Source organism: Echiichthys vipera (assembly GCF_963691815.1).
Source record: "Echiichthys vipera genome assembly, chromosome: 20".
NCBI classification, from domain to species: domain Eukaryota; kingdom Metazoa; phylum Chordata; class Actinopteri; order Perciformes; family Trachinidae; genus Echiichthys; species Echiichthys vipera.
The window spans coordinates 9,301,912-9,321,193 of NC_139845.1; the positions used below are offsets into that span (position 1 = coordinate 9,301,912).

General features: G+C 41.0%; 1 protein-coding gene across 1 annotated transcript in view; it reads right to left on the bottom strand.

Moving 5' to 3' along the window:
- Positions 1 to 19,282, bottom strand: part of iqsec3a (IQ motif and Sec7 domain ArfGEF 3a) — a gene marked incomplete at both ends in the record, with an annotated part of 99,141 nt that overhangs the window by 49,216 nt on the left and 30,643 nt on the right. Inside the window, one exon of the mRNA XM_083935405.1 lies at positions 692 to 1,289. Coding sequence (XP_083791531.1) covers positions 692 to 1,289 — 598 coding nt within the window. The remainder of the gene's footprint in view (positions 1 to 691; positions 1,290 to 19,282) is intronic.

Genomic DNA, 19,282 nt, shown 5'->3' on the forward strand with positions numbered 1-19,282 from the left:
AATACGGTCACAGTTCATAGACATATCGGTTTCAGACAAAATCCGTTTAACTGGCTGTAATAAGATGAGAACAGATAACAGTCACGTGCCCTTATTCTCCATAGAAATGGGAGGGGGAGGGAGGGGGGCCATCAACCAGAGGATCTCATAAAGCAGCAGAGAAAAGACAAATTAAAAGGCTTTTCATTCATGCAGATACAACTTGTTTGCACATTGTCTTTTACCCTGATGTGTGTATACTGTATGTACGTATGCATCATTGCCAAAATAATAGTGTATAAAACATAAAACTTAATGTACATGAGTTGCCCTGCTTTCAATAAATTACAACGCAGCAGTACAATACCTGAGGATAAATTATATTCAGAAAACCAACCCGAATTTGATGAAAGATGAAACCATGTGGATGAAATTATGTAATGGCAATGATGGTTCATAATAATGAAGAAAAGGAAGCTCCTCATTGGTTGATACTGATGGGAAATGTCTACCAGTGCCAATAGGGATCAATACGACAAACAACGAAAAAACTATATAAATTAAACACCAGCTTCTCCCCCAAACCATAAGTCTTCCTCCTCAGACAGAAACATCACAAGACGTACAAAACACACAAGCCAAGTTACTGTACCTGCCGCCCTCCCGCCCAAACAACACACCAACCCTCCCCCATCCCCCAACACAACCCTACCTGCTTATTTTTCAGGTCAAGCGAGAGCTCATAGTCGGAGGTAGCGGAGTGCGAGCCGGCGCCGTTGCGTTGCACCCTCAAGGGCGAGGCTGTGTGATGCAGGCTGGCTCTCCTCCCTGCCCCACCTCCTTTTGCTCCTCCCCCTTCCTCCTCTTCCTCTTCTTCCTGTGCTGCCTCACCCTCACACCGCTCGGACTGTGCCTCCTCTCCCTCTTGCTTTCTCTTCTCCTCCAAAACTTCTTCTGGCGTTTCCTTCTCTTGCTCCACCATAGTCTGCTCCTCTCTGCAAGGGGAAGGGGCTTCAGGGGCATCCTGTACCTCTTCCTCGCTCTCAGCCTCGATTTCTGGCTGAGGCTCGGGCTCAGGCGAGGGTGCAGGCTGGGGTTTAGGTTCGGGTTCCGGCTGAGGTTGGGTTTCAGGTTGGGGCTGAGGCTGAGTCTGTGGTTCGGGCTCATACTGGGGCAGTGGTGGTTGAATCTGTGGCTGAGTCTCTTGCCGCTGTTGCTCGGGCTGTGGTTGCGGCTCGACCTCACTCTGCAGCTCCCCCTCTCCTCCCTTCCCTTCCACCCCAATAGACGAGTCTGGAGAAAGGTCATCGCTGCAGAAAGGAGGAGAAAACGCAGAGTGAGGTTGCTGCTGCATCCATGGTGAGCTCTGACCTCTTCTGCAGGATGCCTGGGTTAGTGGTAAGAAGTTGACCCTTTTTTTTTTGCATCATTTCTCTCACTCTGCTACCAATTGTGTGCAGGGCCAGTTCATCTGTCTACCTGTTCTGTTGTGGCCGCTTCTCTCGTCTGTCTAGACACTGACAGACAATGATACGAAGTCAAAATGTACAGCACAGGACAGCTGACAAAAAAACACAGTGTAAAAGGAAAAAAAAAAAAGATCAAGGGCGATCATTTATTTCAGCAAATATCTTCAGAGGAGAAAATGTGAAAAAAACAAGAAAGCGGACAGCCAATAGTGACACACACTCAACACACGCACAGACATGGCAGACAGTCATGCAGCTAATACACATGTCTCCTTTTTAGACTGTATGTGTGCTTATATACGTGTGAATAGTTGCATGTATGAGTGTTAGTGTGGGATGTGGCTCTTCGTGGTGTGATAAAACAAAAACGTGAAACACAGAGAGGAGGTGGGAATCTGTGTTTTGGTGTGATCTGTTTCTAAAGACATTCTAATTTCTTTTTCCTTTACCTTTTTGTGTTTTTGTGTAGTTTTAGCAGGCAATAAAAGATGTTAGCCTCTTCTTACTTTGTCTCTGTCTTTGTGTTTCACTGCCTTTCCTCCCATTAGAATGTGATGGCCTTGAATTGAATCCTTCCTATTTGTCTCTGATTTGCTACTGTGTAATGCTGTTTCTATGTGGATGATGTCATGCATGCATTATATATAAGACTGGCTCTGCAGTACAGGCTCTTCTGTCATGCTGGTCATTATTAGCAGTGAAAGATTAAAGCAAATTTATATTTCAACCAAAGGGCACATCCATAATAGCCAGGACACCAAAAAATGTAAATGCCTCATGTCTTTGTTAAATTGAAATATGGTTTTGATTAGGCAAAACGTTTATGAAAGCTAGAGTCACACGGTGAATTGACAATACAAGACTTAGCGTGCTAAAGGCATTTGCACACTAAGTCCGCATTTTTCATTTGAAACCGTCGTATTTATTTTTGTGATTCAAAATAAATACGTCTCTATGTTGTGTCAATCATTTTTACAAACTGACTCTGATCATTTTGATTGTTTTCTCATAAGTTCACAGAACGGGTTTGATTTTCCGCGTATTTTAACATCCTTGAGAGTTGTCCAACATCTGAGATGACACCTCATAAGCTGAATCACATTAGAATACAGAGAATACAGAATGCAGAGATGCTGATTGCAAAACGTAGGATTTATAAAAGATTAGACAGCGGTGATTGCATTCTCGGCAGCTATGCCATACCTTCTTGATAATGTCTTTCATTCATTAAGCCAGTTTGGGACTAGCGCTACCCAAATAAAGAAGTGAGAGGATGGGTGATTTGTAAAAACTTGTGTGCAAATGCCCTAACAATTGATAATTATTGCATTTTTAAACCGATGATTGCACCAGGTGAATAGTTAAGGTATCACCAACGTCATTACAAGTCATTCTGGTGGGGACATGATTTTTTGTACTAAGTGGCATGGCAATGCATATGAGACATTTCCCTTAAAACTACAATGGTTCAATTTAGGGTGGCATTAGACTGATGGATGCAGCACCTGGAAACCATGAATGCTGATATTTGATTAGATAAATGTAAACTGTTCACCTACTGGTGGCTCTGGATCAAATGTCAGAGGATTACCAAATTGATTTTGAATCCATCCTCTGGAAACTATGAATGTCTGTCCAAAATTTCATGACAATCCATTCAAAAGTTTAGATATTTCAGATTACACTGACATTGCCATGACCAGAGCCATGCTGCTAGCATAATAACTATATGCACAAATAAATCAACATTGCTTAGGACCGGTTTATGTTTCTGCCTAAACATTGTCACCGTTATATAGATATTTCATGTTAAGTATCAGCAGACGTATCCTTTTGAGTTTGAGCCAGGTTAACACAGTTGACAGGGGATAACAGCCAGACATGTTGTTACTCAGATTAAGATAAGACTTTGTTTTCCTTCTCTTATTGGATGTGGTGATAAGACTGAAGTCAGTGAGCATAAAATCAGGACACTCAGGCTGCCATACGCAGACTGCTGCAGAACAACATCAGCATCAATTATCCCAAGAAGAGGCTTCAGAGAAACGACAAACTTTTCGTTGAAACGGAAATCTGTGTATTCACAGAAGTTGCAGAGACAAGTGAAAGTTAAACTAAACGAAAGAGCTAACGGAATCGAGGATATATAACCTCTACATACCCGCTTTATTTTAACATATATATAGTGTATTTGTGGCAAAACATTGCATTCTTTATAAAAATGCATGTTTGTATCAGTCTATATATCTAGTTATTTCCTGTTTGTTCGCAACCTTAAGTCTGAAAAAAGCATAATCCTGTCTGCTTCCTCTTCCTGCAACGGAGGCTCAGTTCTCATTTTAATCACACGTGGCAGCACATAAGCTTGAGGAGAAAGTATCTTTAGCGGGGATATAGCTGGGTCTGCAACTTCTAAAATAGAGCCTCTGAGTGATGAATAATGAAGAGGGAAATAAAGTCTGCTGCTCTGACACACAGCTTGCAGGTGAGCGTCTTTTTTTTTTTGTGCGAAAAAAAAAGGCCTGCCTGAAAAAACGTAGAACTTCTTTTAGGAGCCGAGTCGTTCTGTAGTCTACCATTTCTGCTCACAATGTTTCCTCTCATTGTTGTGAATCCAAATGCCCATATTTGCATTTTGCAGGAGCACTTGTTCTGGTGAGAGATAATCTGACACATGATAAGACTGTGTGCAGCTGGATTTTAGGAAAATACTGATAACTAAGTGGAACCAAAAACAGTTACACACGCTGTGAATAAAGTGTTTAAAAGGAATTATTTATGAGGGGACACGGTAAAAATGTCCATATAAAATGGCAGATGTTTATGTACGTGTATTTATGTAGAGCATACAGTTATTTTAAACAACTTCAACAATGGGTTTCACATTCCTCCGACCTCCATGTCTGTCACTCACACTCCCTCTCTGAATATCATCTCTTCTCATCCTTATTCCTTTTATCCAGTTTGTCAAGCTTCCCGTCATTCTCTCTGTCCAACCCTCCAAGTGCCACACACACACACACACACAAACACTCACACACACACACACAAAACCTTCCTTTCAGTTTGTCAAGGAGATTGAGCAGTTCCAGGTGTCAACGTGACCGACAAGGTGGATGCTGCCTCTCTCTCTCCTCACATATTTCCATACGTCATTATTGAAGATGGATGAGCACAACGGCCTCCATGCGTTCCACCCAGAATATAATTACCGTCCCGCTGATGTCTCCTGCTCTCTCTAACACGCTGGTACTGTAGTCTGACGTGAGTTCAGGATTGTCTGTCGGTGGCTCGTGTTGTATTGCAAGTTGTTGCACAGGCGATACACTTAATAAACAACATTGATTTGAATCAGGATGCAGGAGAGTATAAGCTTCGTTCTGCTCCTGCACACAATTTCCACAAGTGCAGCCTTTGATGCATTGCAGGGATGTGAAACACACTATAGCCTATTTTTGCTCACTATGTGTCCATGTGTTCTCACATGCAGGTTTTGAATCTGCTTTTCATGTATGTGCGTGTATAAAATTAGGCCTTTTGTTCATTGGTGGGAGATAAATTCTTTGCTTAAAGGAGAACTGTGTAGGATTGGGGGGGGGGATCAAAAGGTAGAAATGGAATATAATTTTCGCATCTATTATGTTTTCATTAGTGTATAAGCTAATCACCTGTGAATTGTGTTTCCCGCTTAAAATGAGCAGTTCATATCTACATGGAGAGCGTGCAAACTGCCATGTTTCTACAATAGCCCAGAACTGACAATTCGAACACTGGCCCCCACGAGTGGGTCTTTCACATTTTTATCTTACTTGAAGGCCAATGCTTGGGTGAGGTGATGCTAAGCACACCGCACCTTTAAGTAAAAGCACAATACTACAATGTAGAAATACTCAATTACAAGTAAACATTTTGCATTAAGTAAAATAACACAAGTAAAAGTCAGCGTTCTGTGCACATCAACAGGTTTGGAGCGAATTAACTGAGCTTAAACTTACGTCCGTAAGTTGACGCTTTTTGCTACGCATGGTTGTAATCCACCAGTGTTGAAGAAGTAAAGCTTGCTAACCAAAAACGAAAGTAACCCTGTCCATCTAACCATCTAAGAGAGAAAAATGGAGCAAGATCCTAAGTAATTTGGGTTAGTTGAGCAAGTCTTAATTGTTCTTTCACAACATGCTTCAAGCTGTTTGTGCGCAAAGATGACTTATGGGAATCCATGAAGCTAATCAGTCATGTTCACTACGTCAAAACTTATTCAGTAAAGGTGTTTCCATATCCCATTTTACGACAAAAACGTATTCGCGCAATTGAGGAAGTGTTTATACTTTTCCAATGAGATACTTTAGAATATACATACAGTATAAATATGTGAATGGAAACACGGCTAATGTGTCAGAAGCATTTCACTGCTGTAGCTTTTCAAGCTGGAACTAGTTTAAATTACTTTAAATTGACAAGTCCTCCAAACTATACATCAACCATCCTCCTTGTAAAATGATACAGCCGCAAGCGAACATGAAGATCTGTGGTTCTGGGGTTTTTGTTGAAACTCCTGCTGTTGTGGACAGTCTCCTTTAAATACAGTCTACTAGCTAAGTCCAGTGGCTCCGCGAAAAAGTCACTAGAATGAGGATGTCCAAAATGTCTAATTATTCCTTTTTATACATGGCTGTGAATAATTACATTAATCATGATTTACATTTAGAAGGGCACAAGGGTAAAATATTATAACCCTTACACATTTTAGTTGTTTTTTTTTATGCCAGCATCCAACAGCCATTTGAGGTACTATATCGTCTGCATTCAAAGATTCTAGATGTCTATGATTGAACTGCTTCGCATGGTATCTCAAATGTATTCAAGAGCCAGCGGGAGTGGTTCCACTGGGAGGGAGGTTAAAGTCCGGATAATATTGAGCCCCAGTGCTGACTACAGCCAACGAGCATCTGTTGCACTGTGTCTAAGGGGGATGACATCTGACAGGAAGACCACCGTCTTAATGCAGGAGGTCCACTGATTATATCTTCAGTTTGAACTCTGTCGCCCTGGGCTGCTTGGATTTTCATTATCCGTGATCGCTCAGCTTTTGCTGCATCATCACCGCGGAGGTGAGCAGCAGCAGAGATGAGATCTCGGGCTGTGTGACTACTGGGGTTCAAAGGGTCTTCCCTCTGGTGGACTGCAGCCAAAGAGTTGCTGAAGAGGGCGTTGGGTGAGGAAAACCACGTCAGCAGAAGTCATAGCAAATGAGATCCCTGAAGAAGCTGCACACTGCTATGATTTCTTGCTTGAGAAAGTATTTTCTTTCAATCTTAGACATGGGTTTTATGTTTTTCTTGTATAGAAAGATGGTATATTTGAACCAACAAGAACTAATTTCATTTCAGCCTCAGAAAATCATTCCTCTTAAAAACTAAGCAGGAATGAGGAACCTTGTCCTCTTCCCTTTCTGCTTCTATATATACATACAGTATAATCATGCTGCTTATAGAGAATTAATCAGTTCATCAGGCAGAACACAAGGGCAGACTGGAGAGCAGAAGCACCTGCATAAATAAGCATATTTCTTTCTTCTGATGCATGCAGAGTCTAATGTATGGGGAGACTTTGCTGAATACATCACCCCAGTGTATTTGAAATTCATCGCCGTTTCTGTAAGTAGGAAAACCATGATGTAGTGCCACAGTCACAGCTGAGAACTGACTGAATTTTATTGTTCAGAGCAGGGCTGTAGTGCTTGAGTCCAGACTCGGTCTCAAGAACAGTTTTTGCACCTGTCTTGGTCTCATGACTTGATGGACTCAAAATTTCCTATTGAAACTGGTCCAGTTGTTCCTGATTCAGGATCAGTTGTACAGGACGTTGCCTAAATTCTATGCATTGAATAGTTTAATATTAGGAGATAGATCTTAGGTTGTGTTTATAGATCCATCCTTACTCCTTAATCACTATATTAGAACTTGAAAGGCACTATTGCCTATTATGGTTTTGAACTAGTCTTTGGACTTAGTCTTGACTCAGGCTGGACTAGACTTGGTCTTAAACTTGACTTGGAGTCGATTAACTTGGTCTTGAGTTTGGATGCAAATGCCTCTTGACCATCTCCCCTTGATTTTGGTTTGTTTTACTCAAAAAATACTGCCTGTGAACATAATCCAGGCAGCTATTATCATCCAAGTTCCAATGATCATGACATGGTAATTTAGTATTATATAAACTTAATATCTAGGAGACATAATTACTCAATACTGTTTCATTTTCATTAGTTTTAGAAACTGGTAAAACTTAAAACTTTCAACAGAATTCAAACTCTAATGATGTCTTCACTGTCAAAACAATTTTGGAAAAAGTAGTTAAGTGAAGCTACTTGAGCTAAATGCTAATGTCAGCTAACATGCTCATAGTGACAATGCTAATATGCTGGTGTTTAATAGGTATTTTTTTAACATCAAGCGTCTTGTAAGCATGCATTTGCTTATTAGCACTAAACACAAAGTACAGCTGAGGCTAATGTGAATGTAAATCAAATACCTGCACCGTGAATGGCAATCCATTCAAAAGTTGTTGAGATATTTGATGGTATAATACAAAAGGACAGAGCCTTTAGAGGGAATAAAGGCCTAACATAAAAAATAAATAAAATATGAATAAATTCTCTCTGGAATCAAATACATCCATCTGGGCCTCCTTTTATAACCAGAACATCTCTCTATCAAGGTCAAACGGAAAAATAACATCTGCTACACACACACACACACACACACACACACACACACACACACACACACACGCACACTGCAGCACTCTCGTTCCCATAAGAACCACCATCTTGTTTCAAAGCAGACAATAAGTCCAGAAAAGGACTGAGGAAGCACTTCACATGCTTTCTGCATATTGTGTAATCTCCTGGGAGCCGGCAGCACGTTCTTGGTCACGTTGACTGAAGAAGCTTTTGTGTAGAACGGCTAGCAAATATAGCCATGACATGTTTAAACCATGAGATAAGACACTGGATGACTCATGTGCTTAACAGTATCTTTACTTTTTTTTTTTCTTTCCCCAAGGACAAGAAGTCAAAGTCCCTGCACTTGTGCATGTCTTAAAGCAGGCTAGGAGAAAGGTCATTCTGTAACTTTCATAAAAAAAGATCAGTCTATCTCGAGCTGTGATCTAAACTCAGTGAGTAAAATTGAAAAAGTGTGTAATTCACCTTGAGCTGACATGGAGTGATGCATGCTAGGTGGTATCCTCTTTGTGCTTTCTGCTCCCCTCATGTGATCAATCCTGTGATGATGGATTGGTTATGGAGATGCCAATCAATACTGTGCTCACTTGGGCAGGTCGACACGGCTCATAAATAGTACTATTTAGCAAGAAAGAGGCAAAGAGACAAGAAGAAACGTGGCATAAAAGAGAGGTAATTCTGTATTTTTTTATTCGTAATCCATACACTCTGAGCACTGGGAGTTGACTGAAGAGGACTGAGATCAATCTCGACCAGTTTATGTGTCTGAAAAGCAGAGAATCATCCTTCAGCTCTTTTTAAAATCCCACAGAGGCGATCGGTTCTTTTATAGAGGGTCAGTGATCGGTATCACAGGGTGAACAAGTTGAGGTGAGACTAAGTTTCTTGCCTTCTACTGTAAAAAGGGTAGGCTTTTATATATTGTGTTAAATTTTAAGACTGAAAAAGGATAGACGCCCTAAAGGATTTAAGAACAAACTGCTTGCACATACAGTACGCAAGTATATACACACAGACCATTTTAACCAGAGGCATTCCCATGCAATGTCAATGAAACATCTTTCCAGAAACAACAGAGCACAGGGTATAAAAACAGGTTGGCCTCGTGAAATATGCAAGACAGGATTTCAAATTGAATCTCTTCAAAAGCTGATGCCCCGGGATGTGGATAAAATGGGGGGAGAGATATAAGAGAAGAAAGATAGATAGAGAGAGACAGCAGCGGTAGAAATTGCATCGTAGATTTATGGTTGACTCACTGAAAAGTATACAGACAGCCCAGTACTCATGGGCAGGACTTCAAGGACGGAAAATGATGTTCACAACATCATTCAATGTCATAGAATGTCTTTTGTAATTCTGAAAAAAGGGGCTTCAAAACTACTGTACTATTTTACTACATTCTACTGAATTATATTCACTGGTAATGTTTTATTCCTAGTTGAGGTAAAGAGATCCTTAGGCTGCTTTCACAGCGTCACATGGAAACCACTCTGACAACCGCCTACTTTCAATAGCGTTTCCCAAAAAACAAAGTGTCTTTAAAAACGACTCCATCCATCGGACAGTTATCACTCTGGGTGGCATAGCAACCGCTTCCCCTCATTGGAATGACTGAAAGAAGTTGGTTACCACGTGGCAGTGTGAAAGCCCTCTTTAGAGGTGAGACAAAGTTATTGTCACAAGTAATTCATGGCTGTAAAGTCATGAGTATGTCATGTACATGTCCATGTCAAATTGAATGCCATTTAGAGTTCCTAAACAGAGAAAAGGCAAACAGACTGAATACTGTTTGAGATATTAAACAATTGTTGCTCGAATAGTAACAACATGATGGCACTAAACGAAAATTGAGGGATGACCAAAGTTATTAAAATTCACCCTGAGGTGAACATGTCTGAAGCAAATGTCAGGGCGAGTCTTTCAATAGTTGTTGAGATATTGTACTGAAAACCAATAGAAAGGATAGAGGCTATCAACCTTATGGTGGCGAAAAAGGTGACGAAAAAGTAAGGGGGCACTCTGAAGTCACAGAACACATTGTCTGAGAGCCATGCATAGCTGTACAAAATTGAATCTTAATAAAAGAAAAGGTGTTGAGATATTTTAGGCTGGACCAAAGTAGGGGACAGTACATAGACATCAGATTCAAGAATCAAGGTTCAGTCAAGGTCATGTGTCCTAGGAAGGATCCTATAGCCCAAATGGTGTTCGGTATTTGTTAATAACACACTAACCTTATCCAAGTGCTTAAAACTGCCTCTGACCACACAACCACAACCACTGTTTGCCACTTTGCCACTTGTGTCCAGTACAAGCATTTTCAAGTTGACAATAATGAAAGCCTTTGCAGTAGTTGTTGTTTGAAGGACATCATCCCTTGCCTGAGCATTTCCTGCAGAGGTAGACCTTACAAAGCCACGTACAGTGTGTCCAGTACGTAAAGCCTGCAAAGGTTGTCCTTGTCCTTTGTCATTTTTCAGACTTATTTTCCTTCTTCTCATTCACATCTTGTTACACATAAGAATCACAATGCTATTTTTATACCTCGTGGGGAAAGCAGCTTTTTATGGCCGCTTAACACAGAGGCGGAAAGAAAAGGATGTGTTCAAGAATAACAATGCCTCGAGAAAGGATTCGGCTGCTGCTTCGCCTCGTTGTGAGTGGAACAAACAATTGAGCCGTGCCCCCACCCTGATGATTTCACAAGCTAATTGCCTATTATGTGGTCCGTCAGGAGAAAATAACTGTGTTTTTTTTCCTTATGTGGCTCTTTCTTTTTCACATATCTGAAAATATCCTCAGGCGGTTTCCAAATGCACAAGTGTCTTGTTTGAATTTGTCTCTTTTAAGCAGCACAGTTCAATACTTCAAGGATCACGACACAGGCTCTGTGATACTAAATCACCGGAGCTTGGAGATGGCTCTAAAATATCTGCACGGTGTCTACGGTGCAGCGGGCTTATTGTAGTTATCAAGTTATTGGTTAAAAAAGAAGAGATACTAACAACCTCTTATAATTTATTAAGGACACTTCTTGTGTGTTTGGAGGAACAGAGAAAGACATATTGAGGAATAGTGATATGATTTTCAGATGATTCAGCTAGTACAGTATATTATTAATTGTAATTCATCGCACAGTAGTTATAATTGTCAAAGTGCAGGTAGTCCCCCCAGTCGGCTGCATGCTCAGAAAAGTCCAAAGTAGAGACTTGAAGGTGAAACAAACGACACACAATGGGGAGACAGTTTGTTTTTCTTCTGATTTAATGACATCTGAATATAAATTCCCACAACAATCTTGAATAATAATATAAATCACCTGGTGTCCTGTCCACATACAGTAATTGTTAGTAAGACCAAACTCCCTGCACAAGATTGAGCTTTTGACAAAGATTGAACTCTAAACTGTTATGAATTCACTTCAGTGCTTTCTTCTTCTCACTGCACTTATTAAATAAAAGAAGATGAGCCACCCACGCCCACCATGATCTGGAGTCTCATGGGAGCTACTTTATTGTATGTCAAGTGGGCGAGCAGGCATATAGATAGATGTTACACTTTCAAATGTAATGACATTTCTCTTGGAATTAGCAAGTTTATTCTGATTAAGGCTGATTGTGTAAGCCGTTGAGCCCTTAGAAATATTAGTGGAATCAAAGGCTCCACACAATCTTTGAAGTATGAAACACTCAGACTTGAAAGCTGGCTGTAAAAGTCTAGAATAAGGTTGTCACGACCAGAATTTTCAACTTCGATATGATGCTAGTATTAAAAAAAAACCTGCACACAGTCCTTGTAAAGTACCCTTCTACCATCCTGAAGCAACTTTTTCTGTACAACTGCTTAAATTTCTCTGAGGTTCACCTGAATGCACCATTAAGTGCTGTTGCGTTTTATTGCAAAATGTTGCCGTACCGGTGACTCAAGGGAATCAGGAGGATTTAACAGTTCTGCTGTTTCTCCATCATCTCTGACTCCAGCAGTGGCCATGGTGTCTCAAATGTTAGCTTCATGCTAACTGGTGCTGCCAGTAAGCTACGCTTTGTCATCTGTGTTGTTTTTTATAGCTGTTCTTTCCATACTAATGAAGGTTTAATTGACAGAGATTGTATCGTTTTAAACGCGGTATCGAAGTAACGATACTTTTGACAACCTTACTGATCCAGTAAAGGGCCGTGTGGCTGCAGGTTTTCATTCCAACCAAGCAAGAACACACCTGACTCGACTTACTCAATCACCTGAACTGTCTTCACACAGTTGATTTGTTGGACCAGGTGTGTTTTTGATCGGTTGGAATGAAAACCTGCAGCCACACGGCCCTTAACTGGATCAGTTTGACACCCTTGGTTTAGAGGAAGGTGTTCTTCATTTAACCGTTTGCTAAAACCCATGCCAGAAAAAAATGTCTTCTTTCTTGTTTTGCCTTTTAAATCCTAAAGGCTACCACATAAACAAAAGCATAAGGAATGGATGAATGTTTGTAATTTGCTCTTAAACAAGCTTGCTAATTAATTAAATACCAACCAAATACATATTATTTAGTGGGAATGCAGAACGGATATAAAGAACTGGATACCGGATCCCAAGCCTATACCATTCTCCCTGCCGCGAGAGTGAGTGGTGGCAGCTCCGGAGCTTTTATGGATTCACTTTTCCGCCTTAGCCGAGCCTAAATACTTTTTTGCGATACATCAGTACTTCATGTGCAAATTGAAAAATGCGCAGGTGGACGGAAATGCACCTACAGACTGATTTGGTAGAGGGAGTTGGCAGACCGTCCAGGGGAATCAGAGGCAGCTGCTGACATGGAGATATATCCAGACTTATTACATCAAGGAGCAGAGAGGGAATGAGTTGGGAGCTGGAAGGTGCTTCACTATATCCATGGACCCACTGTGATATTTCAGGTGGGACAGTGAGAGGATGAAGCTGTCTGGGCAGCGGAAAAGACAGATTCTCAAATGGAAAAGAAGGCTCACAAACATGTCATGGAAAATGAAACTGCTCAGTGTGTTGGGGGCCACGGCCTAAATGTTAAAACCAAGCAAAAAGTGAGAAATTGAGGAATTACTGTGCTGTTTGCAAAAAAAAAGATCAGTTCTGTGAGGATTATCAACACAGTACTGGGGAGAGACAAGTAGAGGGAATGGAAATGAACCATATCTCCAGAGTGATTTAGATAGAAATGAAGGAAGGCAGGCTGAGATATGGAAATGGAAGATCAACTAAAGGATGACAGATTCTCGCACGTTTGAAGAGACAACTATTGAATAATGCTGTAAATGTGAGACAAAAGCAATGGAGGGATGTACAATTTGTCATAAAACTAAAGTCCTGACTAAGCTAATGGTGATTCCATTAACGTTTTTTTCTGAAATACTGCTAAGGAAACCAAAACAATTTCTTAAAAAATGCTAAATGGCTCTGTAAGCTGAGGGGCACTGCAAAGTTGGATGGCAATTCTTTGTGGGTTTTTGAGCAAATCCTTTCACATTACATTTGACAAAGATTTAATATAAATCATTGATTAGTGCAGTCAAGAAGGGTGAAAATTATATATATATATATATATATATATATATGAGTTTAATTATCTAGATTGTCTGAATGTGTTGATTATCATACTGTCAAATAACAAAGGGTTACATGTATTGGATATACAGTGTTCCTTTTGGTGGTGGCTGCTGACAGTACATTTCTCATGCAGTACTACCAAAATCATATTATACTTTGATTACTCTTGCTTCCTAGCTACATTTATAGATTTAGAAAATAAATGTGTTATAAATGTGATGTAAACTGAATTAATATTTTGTTTGTGAAACAAATGCAATGATGTTCACAGTAAAGTCAGATTGAAGGCATTTATAGTACTACACAGTATTTGTGATGTGGAAACAGTGCCGACAGAAGCGGAAAACATCAATCCACTTCCTTGCATTTCACCTTCAGCAACCTTAAAAGCCTGCGGATGATCACTCCCCACACACGCACACTTGTGTCAGTAAAGGAAGCATACATAGCACTGTCAGGGGGAGAGCTGTACATACAGAATGATCTGCTTGATCAATGTTTGAGGAAGAGCTAACGGGAGACTAAGACAGCATTTTTGGCATCTGATAAAACACACTTTAAGCTCTTCAGTGTATTACACCAGAGTTAGCCTTGACATGTGCACACACACACACACACACACACTTCATAAATACACTACAAGTTGTTCACTGTATTATAATACAGAGACAGTCTCTACTTACAAATATGTTAACATTGCAGTAGAACATCATATGATATATATCATCTTTATACAAAATGGGGAATCACCAGAAGTCAATTAAATTTCGTTTTTTTGTTTTGTTAAAGTAAAAAGATTAAAGTGGGGTTATTATGAAACTAATTCAACAGTACATACAATGAGCTGTACTAATCGAGCCTTGCAGTAATTCAAGGCTGTTTGAAAGCTGATATGAAACATACGGACGTAGCCTCTCCGTCGAGGTCTGATCTCTCAACTTGATCCAATATTCACCACCGAGAGTCACTATCTTGTCAGACTTTAACTCCGCCTCATTTCCTCTTACCAAATAAGGGCATTGATGTGACATTGGGCGGAGGAAGATACGTCCCTCTGGCTGACGTATACCTCTGAGGCGAAGTGAGGGCCGGCGGCTAGCTGTCACTCACGAGGCCACGCCCCTAATTACTCATGAACTTTAAACTCCAATAAAATAAAAACTAGCCCGGTACAAAAAAAATTCACCACCCTCAGTGTTGTCATGGAGATATGACCTAAACATACAGAATAGAATGTATGAATAAATTAATTTTGTACCAGGCCTTAAATAGGTGTAATTATGCTTTGAAAAACAGCCTGGGAGTCAATGAGAAACTGCTCTATTATGAAACCTACCCGTAGTGGCCATTCTGCGAACTGCAATTTTTGGCACTTCAGTACTGGATTAAGCAGGAAATCGCTGTTGTGGGAGCTTGTGTTATATGCTGCAATCCTATGGTGTCGGAATAATTGGGAAAAATGAGTTGCCGACTGGAAAAACCAACTCGGATAGTCAGCGCACATTTTGGAACATGACTTGCAGAGTCTGCATCATATTGCGCAGAAACACGGCGGACAAAGGTAAATATCTGAAACTGAATTAATTCAATTCAATCAATGTTTTGCTCACATGTAATTTGAAATACAGTATGATGTTGTAGCTGTCATTTGTTGTTATCCACGAAGAGTGACCTTAGAAAAGACACAACACATTACTTCCTGCTTTGGCACAGAGGTCGTCATTTTAAACAGCTAATTCTTTCGAGACTGTCCTCTCCAGACTATGTGCACAGACTTACAGTGCCAAGCTATTTATTTCCCTTCCTACAGGGTTTATCCGTCACCAGGGTTTGGAGCTACATAAGAAAAATAATGTGCCCTTTATTGTGACGACAGAGCTGAGACAGAGGAGGCATGGTCTGGCATCAAGCTCAGTATTCACCCTTTGGTGTGTACTCTATTATCAGTCACTCACACAGACATGCACACACTTATATACCCCAAATCAGACTCCCCTCATCGGTGAAATTGCTTTCAAGGGAAGGGTAAAAAATAAAATAAGTATGTTTCACTGTGTTCGTTCTATGGCAAAAAAAAAGAAAGAAGAAAGTTAAGTCAGGAGGTGGCCATTGACTCTCAACTAGAAAGTAGTGAGATGCTATCCCATCACCGAGCCGATAAGAGCGGGAGAAAATTCAATTACATCTCAGTGAAATGTGAAAGCTTTCTCTTCCAGAGTGAGAGCCTGTCCAGGCCTGTATGTGGACCTTCATGTTTAATCTTTTCTCTGACATTGCTCCTCTTTGGTAGATGATGTGGGCCGTTAGAGAGCGACCATTCTGGTTGGTAATGTCGAAGCAGGTCTATCTTGAAATGGGCTTAGTGGGCTACTGTAGAGGCAAACTAATGGTGCGTTTAATGGTTACCAAATGGAGCGAAGGAGTGGAATTTAAACAGAGGACACCTGCTCTGCAATAATAAGACGTCACCAGCAATATCTTTTTCATTATAAGGTCAAAACTAAGTTCTGCGAGGAGAAGTTACAGTTACTTTGAATGATCATGAGTCACTGACACTGTTTTCAGCTTTGCTTGAGGTCTCTGAAGGCATCTTCAAATTTAGGGTTTCTGCATGGTTCAGTTTAATGTAAAAGTGGAAATGTTTTTTTTTTTTGGACTAGCACCGCTAGGTCTGTTTTAACAAGTAACTCATTTTGACCAACAGTCACCTCTTCAAAGCAAGGCTTGAACTGACAGGGAATGACACAGCCTGACATACACACTGCAATGAAGACACACACAAACACACACACACACACACACACACACACACACACACACACACACACACACACACACACACACACACACACACACACACACACACACACACACACACAGTTGAAGTCATGGTAACTGCTACACACTGTGCACAAAAGCATGAGGAGTAAAAAAAGGGATTTCCTTTCCTCAGCATTCACTCGTCTGGTGAAATGGGGAAATACAAAAAGCTAAGTATTCGCAAATTTCTAATACTGATCACACATAATTGAAACAGAGAAGATATACTTAAAGAAGACAGTATGTCTTCTTACCAGATGGAAACAAGCATTTACATCATTAAAATGCCCCTCTTCTTTCTCTCCTCACGCCCCCTCACTCCCCTCCTCTTCATCCCCGTCTCTCATTAAAGTGAGCGAGGCGACAGCAGCGTCAGGTCGCCTTGTCAGCAGTTTCTCGAGTCCTCCTCCACCTCCTCCTCTCCACTCGTTTCCTTGTTGATCTACTGTCGCGAGGCTGTCAGGACAAGGACTCTACCCGGTGATGAATGCCGAACCTGACAGTGTCACCCACGTCCCTTCACAGGGAACATTAGGGAACAACCTGTACCCGTTAGATCACTACCTGGTTCAGTGCATCCATGGCTGGGAGGTGCAGCAGGTGTGCGGGATGCATGCAACGCATTTCACTATTTTTTTTCTTTTATTACCTGCCTCTGTATGTGAATCCCTCTGTGTCACACTCCTGCAGTTATTCATTTATATGTTGTATTTGCTTTTGGCGTGGATTAATTTAAACATACGACCACAATCTGGCATAAACTGACATGCAATATGGTTTCTAGCAGTGCACACAATCAAGGTTGTGTTTGAGTGGAGCTCTGAAATTAAGCCATCAAAGATTTGACATACCAACTGGAAATCTGTTATGAACACTTTTATAATTTTAGATATTTAAGCCCATGGTTTTTGCAGAGCTTTAAAGTGGTGGTCTCACACCTCACCTGAGATAAACCCAAGGAAAATTATAACATTTGAGTTAAATATAGTATTAGACTCATCGGTAGACGTCCCAATCAATTTAGTTTTTTCGCTCAGATACTAAAACATGATTGAATATGTAAGTGACACATTGGAATAACTACTTCTAAACTTGGAACTCTTGGAATTTTTCACATGCTACTTGATGCAAATGCAAGAGGTCCTGATTCAAAACAATACATTTGATAAGATTGTTTATTAGATATGAATACAGGTTAAATGGGAGAATGCTGACGCGAAGCATCCAGCCAGAGAAAAGATCTATTATTTGTCAGATTTCTTTTTGGGCCTGTCATCAATGTGTTTGCAGAATTAGCGTTACGACTGGGAATGATTGATGAATTGAATAGAATAGAAATACTTTATTGATCCCAAGCTGATAAATTGCAGAATCTATCACATTGTGCTTTTGCTTTGCAGTAATTAACTACAATAGAACTCAGAGAAGGGACTAGCTTAAGAGCTTGCTTAAAAGTAAGCCAGAGTATCACTGCCTGTTTAGTATGTTTAGTATTTGTGTTGGGGACAGATGTCATTTTCAGTTGTTATTTGGACTCATCATTTGAAAGAAAATGTAGCAAATTAAAGAGAGGGTGAGAGCACTTACTGATCTGGATGACTGGCTACCCACCCCCCCAAAAACGCTCCGGCTTAGAGTGATTCACACGATAAAGATGTGCATAACTTGTCTTTTAAAGGTCGAGCAGAGCCTCACTTTTTCATACCCCTGGTAGCGTTACCCGCCATGCACTGTTGAATAAAGCCCGTTGTTAATTCTTCCCTCCGTTTGAACCCACAGGAGATTTACAGCTCACACTCTGCCCTCTCTACTACCTCTGGAGCTGATGGGTAGGACAGCTGAGGCCACCAGATGCCTGCTTTTTACGCCATTTGGCTCTAGTTTTCTCTCTTCAATGAGGCGCGCCGTAACGCATTGGCACTGGCTGACATGATGTGAACTATGTGGGTGAAAGGGATGGTCATCGTGCTCAAATAAAACTACTGTCATTGCCTTCTTTACAGTGACAGGATGGCAGGACAGAGAATGAAAAATATGGGCTGACAACCAAAAGCAGAAAAGGTCAGGACAAAATGTTCAGCCAGCATGTGGACGGACACATGTCTCTGACTGCACCGACTTCTGTTTCTCATTAGCACCCCCTGTTGTCTACAAGGGAGTTTATTTTGTCCGTTTGTGGAGCTGCAGGCAATTTAGACAGAGGGACAAAGAGCTGAAACGAAAGCACACCCATCCCAGGACATTGTGCTCCTTCTTCCTTAGCTCACACTCCCTCTTGCATACACAAACACTCACCTACAGACAGGGGACATTTTAACGTAGCACGGTCAGGCAGGGGTTGAGCTATGGACTGGCCTGCAGAAAGGGACTATGGGGATTCTGGGACCCCTGAAATGATGGAGACTAATAAGATGGTAGATCATTAAAGACAGCTGGAGAATGGAACAATGGAGGGGAAAGGGAGAGCATCAGTACAACATTGGCACATTGGCGTGTGCGTGTGTGTGCGTGTGTGTGTGTGTGTGTGTGTGTGTGTGTGTGTGTGTGTGTGTGTGTGTGTGTGTGTGTGTGTGTGTGTGTGTGTGTGTGTGTGTGTGTGTGTGTGTGTGTGTGTGTGTGTGTGTGTGTGTGTGTGTGTGTGTGTGTGTGTGTGTGTGTGTGTGTGTGTGTGTGTGTGTGTGTGTGTGTGTGT